A 14668-nucleotide genomic window follows, 5' to 3' on the forward strand; every position below is an offset into this window, starting at 1 on the left:
GATTCTAGATTAACTCAATTTGAGAATGTTTTGTCTGAGTTAGACTCTGCTTTTAATGGTAAGTTATGTCTCGATGTTGTGACTCGTTGGAATGCCACTTATACAATGCTCCGAAAAGCCTTAGAAGCTAAGGATGCCTTGATTCTATATACTAGTAGGTTTTTGGGTATTTCTTATAGACTTGATGCTGATGAATGGGATACCATTCAAAAAATTTGTGATTTCCTTCATCCATTTAATGATATAACTGTGTTATTTTCTGGTACCGAATATCCCACTTCTAATTTGTATTTTGTTAGTGTTTTAAAAATTGAGTACGCTATTACTCAAGCCTTTAAAGACCCTAAACTTGCACCCATGGCAACAGTTATGCTTGAGAAGTTTGAGAGTTATTGGGAGGATTATAGTTTGATACTTTCAGTTGCTATTGCTCTTGATCCTCGTTATAAGTTGGTTCGAGTGAGACATATGTTGAACTCGTTGTATAATGATGAGGCATGCGACGAAAAGATTATGATGATTAAGGAAGCTTTTTATGACCTTTATAAATTTTATTCTACTGCATCTAATACAAGCTGCAGAAATCCTGCCTCTTCAAACACAGCTCAATCTGAAAATTCTAATCGCACGTTGAGATCTCAAAATATGTTCACGGTATTTATGTTATACAATATACTCAATATTAATGGTAGTCTTCTATTTTTATTTGTAATGTCATAATTTAACTTTTATAATAAAAAATCTGTTTCAGTTGCGTGAGGTTGATGACGAATGTGATGATTCAACTAGATGCCCTCTGGCTGATCTTGAGGCATATTTGAATGGACCTCGTTCGCGATTAATTCAAGGGGAACATTTTGACGTTCTCAAGTATTGGGAATCTCAAGCTTCTTCTCTTCCTATTTTAGCTAATATGGCAAGGGATGTTTTGGCCATTCCTATTACATCGGTGGCCTCTGAATCTTCTTTTAGTTTGGGTGGTTGTATTTTGAACAAATATAGGGGTAAAATTTTGCCAAAGAATGTTGAGGCATTGGTTACCACCCAAAATTGGTGCCGTGGTTATCAAGCGGATGTTGAGGAAGACGTCCTCCTTATTGGTAAAGAGATTGAAGCCGAAAGTGCTTCATCTGCATAACTGGTATTTGTGTCTCATTGTGGTTTATTTTATCTTGAAAAATCGTTGCCCTTGTCATTTATTTTCAGACTTGCTGGCAGCATTTTTCAAGACTTTTAAAATCGTTGCCCTTGTCATTTATTTTCAGACTTGTTGGTAGCATTTTTCAAGACTTTTAAAATCGTTTCCCTTGTCATTTATGTTGAGACTTAAATAGTTAAATGTATTTTGGTACTTGCTGGCAGCATTTCTCAAGTTTTTATTAAAACAACCATTGCTCAGTGATGTAAATCTGAGAGCAATTTTAAAAAACAAAAGCTATAATTTTGAAGTTGCTTGAACTTGTTATGAGCTGCTGCCTGCTGGTAGTGCTTTTGCCTTTTGGTTGTTGTCTCTGCTGAGTTGTTGCTGCTGTTGTTTTGTTGCTGCTGTTTCTTATGCTTGCTGCTGTTTTGTTGCTGCTGTTTCTTATGCTTGCTGTTTTAATTTTTCTTGAATCATCGTTGCCCTTGTCATTTATGTTGAGACTTCAATGTATATGTACTTGCTGGCAGCATTTTTCAAGTTTTAAGTTAAAACAACCATTGCTCAGTGATGATACGATAAACGTAAATCTGAGAGCAATTTTGAAAAACAAAAATAAGTTCCTGCTGAGTCCCTTCTGCTTATATTATTCCTTGCTTCTGATAAGTTGCTGATCTGTTATTGCGTGTGCTGGTTCCTGCTTGTTGCTGCTATTTCCTCTGCTCTTGGGTGCTGTGCTGCTGCTTCAAGATTCTGCTTCAAGATTTTGCTCCCAAATCACTCACATTCTCACTCCTCCCTTCATCTTATCATGTATCATTTTTTGCAACCCTAAACTTGATGATATTTCAGTTGATAAATCTGAAATCTATCTGGGTATTAGTGATAGTAGTTTCATTATGTATTGGTATATGTATTGTGAATTTTAATCAATGAAAATGGTGACTTTTTTTAATTGCTTGTTGATATTACTCTAATTTTAATGCTATTTATCTGCTGGATTTGTGGTAATGTTATGAAATAATTGTGGCTACAGATTTGGGATGCCTCCGTATTTATTAAAATTCTTTTACTTAATATCTGGTTTAATTTAAGAAAAGCTAAAAAAATGTGTTTTATAAACATTTTAGTCATCCCCTTTACAAAATACTTGTATAAGAAAGTTTTATAAAGTGATAATGTGAATGATTGTACGCCTTATTGACTAGTACAGTAATATTCTAATGCTTATGCCACTTGTGTAACGCAATCTCATACATCTCCAATCTTATGTTACCTTTGAGGCTTTGAGTGTTATTGGATGATCATGAATATCAAGGAACAATGAAGATAATTTGGGTGGACTAGCATTATTACTGGAATGAAAATGATACAAATGATATATCTTGTAATTAAAATAAATAAGTAATCTAAAACGATATTAATAATGTCGTTGGCCTAGATCTAGGTAATATAAACCTTTGTATAAACCTAAGCCGTTTGATTAGATCTACATTTATTAACATTAATTGTATTTACTATTTAGCCATTTAGGTTGTAAATAATTCAATTTGAATTAAGCAGTTTGTAATCGGATCAGTTTAAACAGGTTAGCGGATTATAACGGTTCGGTTTATACGTGCGGTTTAAACGGTTTCGGTTCATAAACAGGTCGGTTTAAACGGTTAGCGGGTTACAAATGGTTCGGTTTAAACGATTTTTTTCCGGTTTAAACGGTTTCGGTTTATAAATGGTTCGGGTCATTAACGGGTTTATAAACCATTCGGTTCGGTTTCGTTTCGGTTCGAATTTGCGCAGTTTGGTTTGTTATCGGTTTACGGTCCGTAACGGGCTGACATTGAGCGGTTCAATTCGGTTTCGGTTTGATATTGAACGGTTCAGTTCGATTTTCGGTTTATATTTATCGGTTTATAAACGGATCGGTCCGTGATGGTTCGGTTCGATAACGGGCGGTTTCACGGTTCGGTTTGAAAAGTCCCACCCCTACTAGTACATTATCCTTTAAACCACTAGCCTAAATGAGTTTGTCATAAGAAATAGCACTCCTTAATGACAAAAAGGCTACATCACGTCATCACCTACATGCATAGATACTAGGCGATAAATGGACTTTTTTTCATGTCTAAAATATGAGTTACAAGTACTCCGTAATATTTTATATTGATTTAACTTGTTCTCCTAGGCTTTCATCCAATGTGATTACAAAAGTTGAACATTGAATCACAAATTTTACGTCATTTCAAGCTTTTTCTAGAAAGATATGGATTACAACTTAGAAAAGAATAATGTAGTCTAATGTACCTTTCAATGACTAATTAGCAAGTGCAATTAAGTAATATGAGTACCTCTTTCCGATTGCATTGCAAAAGATGACTTGAGCAAACAATTTGTGAATATCATGAAAAATCAACACGTCATCTCATCGAATGTATTAATCCACTTAATTTGCTAAATGTATCAATCTAGTATTAATCCACTTAATTTGCTAAATGTATATAAATCCCCTTAATTTGCTACTTGCTTTTAATTGTTACACCAAGGTCTTAATCACCCCAATTTAAACTGAATCAATTAATTGATTGTAACATAACAATAGAAAATCATAACATTGGCAATTGAAATTACAAGACAATTAGAATCAAACTCCCTATATTGAATCACAACAATTAAACGAAAACTTAACTAAATAGAATCAATAATATCAATCAATCCAACAAAAAAAATAAACTAAACAACATATTATTGAGATGGATAATAGTATCATCATCCATGATAATAGTAGAAGCTTACATATTTTTGTAAAAAAGGCAAACCTCCAAAACACTTCACAAAAAAAGGAGGGCACTTTTTTGTCACAAAAATCAGTCAAATTTAGTAGCAAAAACAACACCTTTTTTGCTACACTCCATCATTCAAATCAATCCTACTAATAAACACAATCTTCTCCTAATTAAAACCCTAATTAAACCCACATTAACCATAATCCAACCTCCTTAATCCCCAAAATTATTCACAATTTTTCCCCAAATTCTGTTTTTTTTTTCTTCTTTTTCAGAAGAACATTATCATCTATACAAAAATTTTCCCTTTTTTCTTCAACAAAAAAAAAATAAATCAAGCAAAGAAATCAGCCATACTCTTCTTCTTATTAGGTGGAGCAATGGGACCCGCCGGCGATCGGAAAACCTTAGTAACGACGTCGTTTTTACACCAATGAAACGGCACCGTTTCATCCATCATTCCTCCTCTCACAGCAGCATTATAACAAACATCACAGAAAACAGAGGAAGACGAAGAAGACGCAGCATCATCACTGAAATTACCATAATACCCTCCACCTCCACCATACCCAAAACTCAAATCTTCATAAACATTCGAATTCAAATTCATCGACATCATATACTTCTCCCTTTCTCTCTCCACTTCTTGAATCAACCTCATCCGATTCACATACTCCAAATATTCATTCAAATTATAATTCCCAAGATTATTACCGATATTATTATAATTAAAATTATTATCTCTTCTCAGCAGAACAAAATCATAATTATTACCATTAATTGCAGGATGATTCTTGGGTTTACGCCTTCGTGTGCGACGAGAACGCTTCTGGACGACATAGAAGGAGGAATCGGATTCATTCATGGCGCTCTCGAAATCGAATTTGTTCGTAACAGCATGACGACGACGATGATGATGGTGAAAATCGTTGAAATTAGGGCGTTGAAAATAGATTGTGATTTGATGGGGTGAAATCTGGAGTTTAGAACTTAAGATAGATTGAAAGGATTTGAAGGTGAGAGATGGGTTGATTGGGACAGTACCCACATCGATTTCTCTTTCTCCATCGAAGAATGTTACAGGAAACAGAGTAATTGTTGATGGATCTTCTGAGAGGAGATTGAGATTGGAATTGGTGGTCTCCATCATCTTGTTCTTCAAATCTTTTCTGGGTTTTTTTAGAGAGAGAAAGTGAGGGAAGAGGAGAGAGAAAGTGGGAAGGAGGGAGGTTGAAGAAGAAGAAGAAGAAGGGGTTTATATTGGCGGTTTATATGGTATGTTGTGTAAGGCGGTGTTGCCTTGGAGGCCAAGTACTTGGGTTTTTTTTTAATTCTTTTATTTTTGGAATTTTTTTTTTGTAAAAAAATCAAGTACTCGTAAAAGTAAAATTTTAGGAGAAAAATTAAAAAAGAAAGAAAAAGGGATTTATTACGGGATTATTTTTAAAAAAAAATTTGTTTTACCGGTTGGGTAAGTGGCACGTGTACACTGTTAGTTGCTTGGGGAAGGGTCTAAATCTCTGGAATATGTTTTTACAATATTAATAAATTTACAGCTGTGGTAATTTTTTTATTTTAAGATTTTATACAAGTATTGGGGAATATGATAAGGGAGTTCGTGGTAATTTCAGGTAAATTTTTAGGATGGTTCGAGGAAAAAGGGGAATTATTTGCAATTTTATTTCTGTTTTTGGTGAGGAAGTAATAAAGAGGAGTAAATGTCCCCCCCCCCCCCTTTTTTTTTTTTTTTTTTTTTTTTTTTTGTGAAAGAAGGGGAGTAAATGTCATTGTTGTTAGTTACACGGTGTAAATGAAACTTATAGGCTAAGTTTTAGAAATGAGGAGGAATGTTCTAAGAATGAACTTTGATTTTGATCAAACATAATATTGACTAGACTTGATTGACTTATTGAGCTACTCACTCCATTTTTTTTTTAAATGTATTACTCTGTATGTAATATTTGAGGTTTTGCACTATTTACCAATTACCTTTGATTTAATATTTTTACTACTCCATACTATATATTTTATAAACAGTCAAGTAATTAAGTATTGTTAAATTTGTTATATTGTCTGCTTTTATAATATAATTTTGTTATAATTTTTACTAATATCTAATTATACATTTTGATTATTAAAGATGTGCCTTTGTAACCATGAAAACTCAAATGATGCATTTATAAAACAGAGGGTAAAATTTAATTTGAGTAAAACTTTAATTTCTTTATCTTACAAAATAATCGATACATTTGACTTTTTTTTTTTTTAAAAAAAAAAAAACCTCTTTGTATATTAATTAACTTTGATTGATTTTGTTATAATGTATAAAAAAATGATTATGAATAAATATGAACTCTATATTATTAATATGGAGTATTAATTGAATTCATGTGTATTTTCTTCGTGAGTTTTCAATATGCCCCTAATGCCTTCCTAAAAGCTACACCAATGACAAGCTAATTTGATAATTAACTTGTCATGCTATGTAAGTTTTTATAGCTAATTATTATTTGGAAAAATTGTCAGGAACTACATGCTAAATAGGGGTATTTGGAAACAACAACCCACTAAAAAATTTTATCAAAAAAACTACCCTCTAAATTTAAAAAGTTAGAGTAGCACTACCCATTTGCATTTTTCAACGAGAAAGTCCGGCATGTGGGGCCCACTTTTTCAATATTTCTTCTAAAAATTCCTAATTGAAGAAGTGAAAACAAGTAGGGTATGCAATTCATAGGTAATTCTTCTCTTTTAATCCATTGATTATGAATTTTGATGTTAGAGTGTAACGATAAGAAAAATTAGGGTTCTTAGAAATTGGAGATAATTTGAAATTGGTTGAATTTATTGCTTTTAATTCAAATTGGTTATCTTAGGGTTACGAATTAAGGTCCAATTTGTCATTGCATCGTGTCTTTTCAGAGAAAAATTGAAAAAGTGGGCCCATGCGCCGGATATTATTGTCGGAAAAATGAAAATGGGTATTGCTACTCTAACTTTTTAAATTTAGGGGTAGTTTTTTTGATAAATTTATTTAGTAGGTAGTTATTTCCAAATATCCCTATTAAGCGTGTAGTTCCTGACAAATTTTCCTTATTATTTTAATTACTTTTTGCTCCCATGACTAGCTGTTTAAGTGTCAATACATCTTAGTGAAAATTTATGAGAATAAAGCATTATTGAAGGTATAATTTATTAATTAACATTACCAAAATTAATTAAGACTCCACTACGAATCTAATACAACGACCACTTAGCAAATGGACTACTCGGTATAAAATTACATTCACGTGTTTATTATTCACATTACATGTGATTTTCAAGGCATATGTAATTTTCAACCCAAAACTGAACAATTGTTAAGAGTATGTAATACCCGTAATTTCTAAGAATTAGAAAACCACATGCATTGTAATTTCGCTTCAATTCTATACCAAACAATCAATTAAGCTAAGTATCAATTACTAGCTACTCGTAGTTTATATGGATAATTGATTGCCAGAAAGATTTACTGGTGGTCAAACAATAAGTTTGACCAAAATCTTCAAATTTGGATAATTGATTCATATTTCATATATTCAGACTAGTCAATATTGACTAGAAGCACAGACTGTTGAACAAGACAACAATAGTTATTTGATTAAGCGTCTAGAACTTAATTAATAAAACCAATATATAACAGTTGAATATGATTAAGCTAGCTCGGCTCTTTGCTTCCAACATAAGATTTGGTCTATTCAGCTTGGTCCTCCTTAGACATTATTCTAACATTCTAAGGAAATATTCAATTTTTTTGTTGCTTGAACTTGTCCTCTCATTGACATTTTCTCTTTTCATTATTTAAGTGCAAGCACACTAAATATATTATACCAATTTTTTCATGACTTGAATATTAACTATATAGTATAGTTGTGAACATGTGACCTAAGAAACGCCATTGATATTTCAAAACAATTTCAGGTGAATTTTCCAGTAGTTGACACTTTATTAGATATGCTCAAGATATAGAGATGGCAAACATGTTCATATGAAATTGCTCGGGTTAGCTCAATCATCCTTCATTTAACAATACCGAGTACAATTACGCTACCCACGAGTAAAAATTTTGGTATCCATATATACCCTCTCTTTTTTATTTATTTTATAAATATTCTAGTACTTAAGTCATGGCATGACCCGACAAATGGGTCATTTAGGTCGGGCAAGGCACGGGTCGGGTCGCTTAATCATCCTCAATTTTGATGGTAAATAGGTTTGAGATGGAAAATAGGTTGTTTGAAATTGCTCGGGTTAGTTCAATCATTCTCAATTTTAATAGGTTTGCGACAAAACCTCAATAACGACTAGCACAATTTTGAATAGGAGTGATCGAGTAAAAAGATCATATGGATAATTAGCCTTCATCAATCAGTATTCTTAGGCTAATCTTTATTCCTATATGGTAATAGCATTACAACAGTGTGTGAATAATGTAAAATTTCTCGTTAAAAAGATAATGTAAAATTTAAAGTGTGTATTTTCATGAAGGAAAAAAAAAAAAAAATCAAGTATAAGTACAAAGTATTTAGAATTGGTGAAAATGTCCTTTCTATTGGGTTCGATTGGGGTCAAGCTTGGCTAAGTTCTCATAATCGAAGTGATGAGTCAATTGATTTGATTATATACCACATGAATATCAGTTTGCATTAAATTTAAGTCTTTTAAATGATTTTAATAGAATATAAAATCATTTTAAGAACTCCAACCAATAGTTTAAGCATACATTTCAACTAATATAATTTAAGCTTATATTTGAGTTGGTCTTCAACCATATCATCATACTTAATGTCACGAATTTAAATTTCATCTATATAGTGAAATATTTAATACGGTGTACCTATGTTTGCATCCACCTTTCAACTAAGCCATATAACAACAATCGGGAGGAGACTGAAACCTAACCATTCAAAACTGATCCCCGAATCTATAAATTAGCCCAAAGGGTAAGAGGAATAAATCCTAAATATTTTAAATGCAAATTCGAATGAATTGAAGACTACGGATGTTTCAAGATGTTGGACTCTCTGGAGAAGTTATAGTAAGAACTAACAAGTGTTATCTAGTAGTCTCATCAAAAGAACAGAACAGAAATCATCATATTTTATAAAGTAATTATTTAATTAAACCGCCAATAGTAAGCTACGTGGCTACCTACCTAATAACTTATATATAAACGTGGCTAACAACCTAATATGAGTGTGAATTATATAATATATATACTCATCAACTTATTCCAAGTATATATAATCTAGATTTTGCTAGAACAAATACTTCACAAACCAAAAGAGAGAATTAATTTGAGAGAAAACGAATTGAAAAAAGAAAAGAAAAATGCATCGAGCAACATTTGTTCCAGCAAATGATAAAATGGAGTACTTCAAATTGATGAGTGATCATACTATCCCTTGCGTTGGTTTGGGGACATGGAAATCTGGCTCTCAAGCTCGTTACTCCGTTGAAAGTGCCATTGTCGAGGTATGGTGTATTCTTGTTTTTAAAATGAACTAGTTTTTGGACTCGAGCAACGTGTTAGGCTATTGTACAAATGTTAGTAATCAAATTCTTTTTTACTTTATTTCTTCTATGTATAAGATAACATGCATGTACTTGTCATAATCAGCAACGGTAATGATAATAGTTTATATACTAGTAAAATAAGTTTGTGGGGAAAATTCATGTCTATAACTATTGTAATGTTAGCCCTTCCTCAAATAACTCATTATGTTCACAAATATTCATTTTTTTTAAAAGGTGGTAGATATTAGTGAAGTAATGGGAATTTATGAACAAAATCACATGTTTGAAGGTAATAAAGATTAGATGATCATATACATGGTCATGATTATAATGAACACATTAGAAATCCTAACAAAATTAAACAAACATCCATTACCCTATGATTTACTATACCTTACAAAAACGTGGTTTTAGTGTTAATTTTAGTGTGTGTGTGGGTAAATAATCTTGTAGAGCTTAATCTTGATAACAATATACGGTTACACTTCATTTTTTCAAACACCAAGAAAATAATTGGAATTAGTGGAATTTAAGAGAAGAATAATAGAATGGTAACTATAGATTTACTAGTTTAAGTCCATGTTTAATTTTTAGTTGGTTTTTAATATAGGTTAATCGATAATCGTGTAAAAATAGTTAATGTGGATTGGGCCTATTCATGAGTCGGGTTTTGGCTAAAAATCAGGCCCATTTTCACGCCAACAATGTAATAAACTAATAATGGATTTTTTTTGGTGCAGGCTGGTTACAGGCATATTGATACAGCTTGGGCATATGATATAGAGGAGGCGGTAACTTGACTCTTTCTCTATGATTTTTTTTTTTTTTTTATTTATTTATTTAAGCATACTATTTTATATTATTTGATATTAATTTCCTATAAAGATAGCTTTAACTCCTTTTATTACTGCACAAATTTGATTTGTAGCATTTGTTATCAGGTTGGTGATGGCATTAAGGCTGCAATTCATGCTGGAGTTGAAAGGACTGACCTTTTTGTCACCTCTAAACTATGGTTTATTTCTACACCTTTTATATAATTATTACAATTACAACTTAATTACAAGTTGTTATAAACGGAACTGCGGGAACAAAAACAGTAAGAACAAAGTTACCGAAAATTAGACTGAGTCGCGGACTATGTCGCTTTCTTTAGAACATTCACGGCACTGCCCTGAAAATGTGCAAGCAGTTCGTACTAAACCGGATGTTCCCCAGGATAAAACAGCCTTTCTCTATTGTAATTATACCGGTGAAACTGCACAAAACCACCGGGCAACTAAACACCAAAAAGAAAAGAAACTGCTCGAGGGTTTTGTTTTTGTGAGGAAAAATAGAGAGGAGAAGAAGATTGCTTTCTGTATTTTTTTTGTGTCTTAAAAACAGGAAATCAACACGCCTTTTATAGGCAAAATTGCAACGTAACTGCTGCTGTTTAATTAGGCACTAATCACGCAATTAAAACGGTCATAAGTTGAACGTTCAAAACGGTTACAGAAGATTAATGCGTGGCAAAACGTTAGCAAAAATCAAGGAACTAATCACGCAATTAGCCTTGTCCAAAAAATAAGTTTATTTAATAAACCCGACCCAACCCAACCCGGCCCGGCGCGCGTGTGATAGATGGTTTACCATATAGGTCCTCCCTCTCCACAAAATGTGGGTAGCCCAAGGGCCACACCCCTTTAGCCCACTCTCTATATTATAAAGAGAGTAAAACTCTCATTTCCCACCAATGTGGGACTTTGAGTTTTTTCACAAAATTCACACACTACACACTTGTTGTTCCAACACAAGTCATATAATCGCGTAAACTAACTTGTTTACTTTTTTGTTGAGTTTGTAGGTGCACTGATTTGACTCCAGAGAGGGTTAGACCAACATTCGAAAACACCCTTAAAAAACTTCAACTTGATTATCTTGATCTTTACCTTGTAAATTATCTTACCTTCTTAATCACATCTTATTTCTTATTTTATGTACCTTGGTCTTTTATCTGTATTAGTATGACCCAAATAAACACTTATGCTAGGCTATTTTTATTGTTTGTTTTGTAGATCCATTGGCCATTTCGCTTAAAGGAAGGTGCAAGCATGCCACCAAAAGCAGGGGACGTGCTAGAGTTTGACATGAAAGGAGTATGGAGGGAAATGGAGAGGCTTGTCGCCGATGGCCTTGTTAGAGACATTGGCATTTCCAACTTCACTGTCGCAAAGCTTACCAAGCTAGTGACTTTGGCTCTTGTTAAGCCTTCAGTTTGTCAGGTAAACATACAAATTGCCTAATAATAGGGACTTTGTCAAATAAGTACACTTGTAAACAATTAAGATAAACAACAATTTGGTTTTATAAGAGTGATTTGAATTTTGCTTTTTCTTTGCTATATGATTAATGATCTTCATGAATTGCCATTGCAGATGGAGATGCACCCGGGATGGAGGAACGAGAAGATGCTCAATGCTTGTAGGGAACATGGCATCCACGCCACTGTAAGATGTCAAATTTACCTTAAATATAACATGAATTGTGCTCTTAAGTACCCATGTCTGAGGAAATGTTATATTTGGCACCATGGTACCATGTTCAATAATAAAAAGTAGATATATAGACATGATCATGAACACTTTAATAGAGACAAATACAAGTAACATGAAAATTTTCGAACATAGTTGAGATTGACCCTTGAACGTAGAACTAGTGACATGGAAAATTTTGCGAATTGAAGTCAACTTTTTCTAAAATTACATGAGTTATATACTCTAGGTAACGATTTATCATAACATTATGTACTAATGTAATACTAGTAGTAGTACAAAATTCTCAGCATTTAGTTGATTTGTTATGTGTACGTTTACTCACCTTACTACAAATGGTTTGTAAGAGGTTAATAACTTTTCACATTACATCTTTGAGCACATCAATATAATCCACAATATGAAATTATTCTGAAAATGGGTGGTGTTACAATATTTTGGGGCAGGCATACTCGCCGTTAGGTTCAGGAGGGAAGATAGACTTGTTGAATGATCCAGTGGTGGTGAAAGTAGCAAAGAAGCTAAAAAAGACACCAGCTCAAATACTTGTAAGATGGGCATTGCAAAGAGGGACTAGTGTCATCCCTAAGTCGAGTAACCCGGATAGAATCAAGGAAAACATACAGGTTTTCGGGTGGGAAATTCCTCAAGAAGACTTTGATTCTCTTTCAGCTTTCAAAGAACAGGTAAGCTATTTCTGTGAATTTGAAACCAGAATTTCTTTTGTTTAAGGTTGTTGATTACACTGTAAAATTGTTGTAGAAACGAATCATAGATGGCGAAAATCTGTTCGTGAACAAGACGGAGGGACCATTCAAGAGCGTGGAAGAGCTCTGGGACTTTGAAGATATTCCTCCTCTAAAGATTGCTCCTTAAATTCTCTTATGAGATAATAAGAAAGGAAGATTATCTAAATCGACGTCTTGTAATCTTTTTATTTCTCTCCAATAAAATGTAAACTATATAGCAGTGTAAAATAACATATAATTGTATATGTTATTTGTACTTATTAATGTTCTATGTTTTTTCGTTTGTGATCGTTAAATTTACTTGGCATAATAGCTACTCTGTATCAAGTAATGCATAATGCATTAGCATTTATGTGAATCAATTCTTATTAAAAGAACTTGATAGTGATATGTTGTTGAAGTTCATGTTGCCCATATAATAGATTTTGCATAACGGGCGAATTTCACCTAAAGAGCAAGCTATGAATGAAAGTGAGCCAATTTAAATTAGAAAAGATAAAAGAGCTACAAATGAAGCATATTTCCTTGCGCATCCGTGAATTTCAAGCCTTGCTTCAGATGAAGTTTTTAATTTTTTCTTTCATTAATCATGGCTGGCGGTGATGAAACACCTCCACCACCTACAAAAATCGAGCCAAATTCCCCATATTACCTCGGGTCGCAAGATCGACCAGGGGATTTTATTACTCCTACACGTCTCACAGCAGACAACTATGACTCTTGGGCTGCCGACATTCAAACGGCGTTGGAAGCTCGGAGGAAGTTCGACTTTCTTGATGGAACAATCAACGAACCATCACCTCCTTGCACGAAATCTGATTGGACGGCAATTAATGCTATGCTAATTTCTTGGATTACAAATACGATTGATCCACAATTAAAATCCTCTTTGTCAAAATTTCGAGAAGCTAAACCCTTTTGGGATCACCTAAAACAACGCTTCTCTCAAACTAATGGCCCCCGAATTCAGCAACTTCGTTCGCCATTTGCTAAGTGCGAACAGAGCAAATTAATGACTGTTTCTGAGTACTTTGGCAAATTACATATTCTGTGGCAGGAGTTGGATCGTCATGAGCTTCTGATTTCTTGCTCTTGTTGTGCTTCGTGTTCAGCTGGCAGATTACATGAAGAACGCCGAGCACAAGCACGTTTACATGATTTTTTAATAATGGGTTTGTACCTTGATTATTACTCCTCACTCCGCACAAATATATTGTCTCAAGATCCTCTTCCGAGCCTTGACAGAGCTTATCAATTGGTGACTCAAGAAGAACGAGTTCGCACTTCACGTTTGGAGGCCGAACTCAAAGCTGACTCAAAGCCGACAGAAGCTGTGGGCTTTGCGGTTCGAGCAGGACATGATCGTGGCGACCTACATGAAGAGGTTTACATGAAGCTCCCCCCCGGGTTTGACAGCCCAGATCCTTCTTTGGTATGCAGATTGCGCAAGTCATTGTATGACTTGAAACAAGCTCCTAGGTGTTGGTATGTGTAGGGAATAATTTCAAGCCTTTAAAATCCCACTAGCTTGAACCCCACTGTGATCATACACTAAAGTACGGTGGCGTCCAAAAGGGAAGAAGATAGAGCAAAAGAGTCGCCAACAAGTTTTTAAGGAACTTGTAAACTGTTCACGAGGTGAAGGTTACACCCCTTAACGATCCAAGAGATCGTCAACTCCATAAGGTCATGAACCAAATAAGGGTTCGAGGATGAAGGTACAAATCCAACCTAAAAGAGATTGAACCTGCCCTAATAATAGGCCTCTACTTTATTCTGCTCGTATTCATGTGCGCTTTCTGACTAACATATAATCAATAGATTTAACCCTAAACCTGTTTAATCTATATTGGTTGAATATTAATGCACAAATAAATCTATTATTGGCGATCACTTGAATTATAATCA

The 14668-nt window shown here is 33.7% G+C and overlaps 1 protein-coding gene across 1 annotated transcript; it reads left to right on the plus strand.

Annotated features, from left to right (window-relative positions):
- Nucleotides 1-9134: 9134 nt before the first annotated feature.
- Nucleotides 9135-13226, plus strand: LOC110698202 (aldose reductase-like). The gene is made up of 8 exons (XM_021875601.1): nucleotides 9135-9435; nucleotides 10218-10268; nucleotides 10419-10492; nucleotides 11324-11411; nucleotides 11535-11741; nucleotides 11895-11966; nucleotides 12458-12697; nucleotides 12774-13226. The coding sequence occupies exons 1-8, from the start codon at nucleotides 9292-9294 to the stop codon at nucleotides 12885-12887; spliced, it is 990 nt and encodes a 329-aa protein (XP_021731293.1). The 5' UTR covers nucleotides 9135-9291; the 3' UTR covers nucleotides 12888-13226.
- Nucleotides 13227-14668: the final 1442 nt, after the last annotated feature.

The sequence above is a fragment of the Chenopodium quinoa genome, unplaced genomic scaffold (genome assembly GCF_001683475.1).
Source record: "Chenopodium quinoa cultivar QQ74 unplaced genomic scaffold, ASM168347v1, whole genome shotgun sequence".
Classification (NCBI taxonomy): Eukaryota; Viridiplantae; Streptophyta; class Magnoliopsida; order Caryophyllales; family Amaranthaceae; genus Chenopodium; species Chenopodium quinoa.

Coding starts and splice junctions, on each gene's coding strand:
- LOC110698202 (XM_021875601.1), top strand. CDS start 9,292: ATGCATCGAGCAACATTTGTTCCAGCAAATGATAAAATGGAGTACTTC. Junction 11,967..12,457: donor AACATGGCATCCACGCCACT/GTAAGATGTCAA, acceptor ATTTTGGGGCAG/GCATACTCGCCGTTAGGTTC. Junction 12,698..12,773: donor TTTCAGCTTTCAAAGAACAG/GTAAGCTATTTC, acceptor AAATTGTTGTAG/AAACGAATCATAGATGGCGA.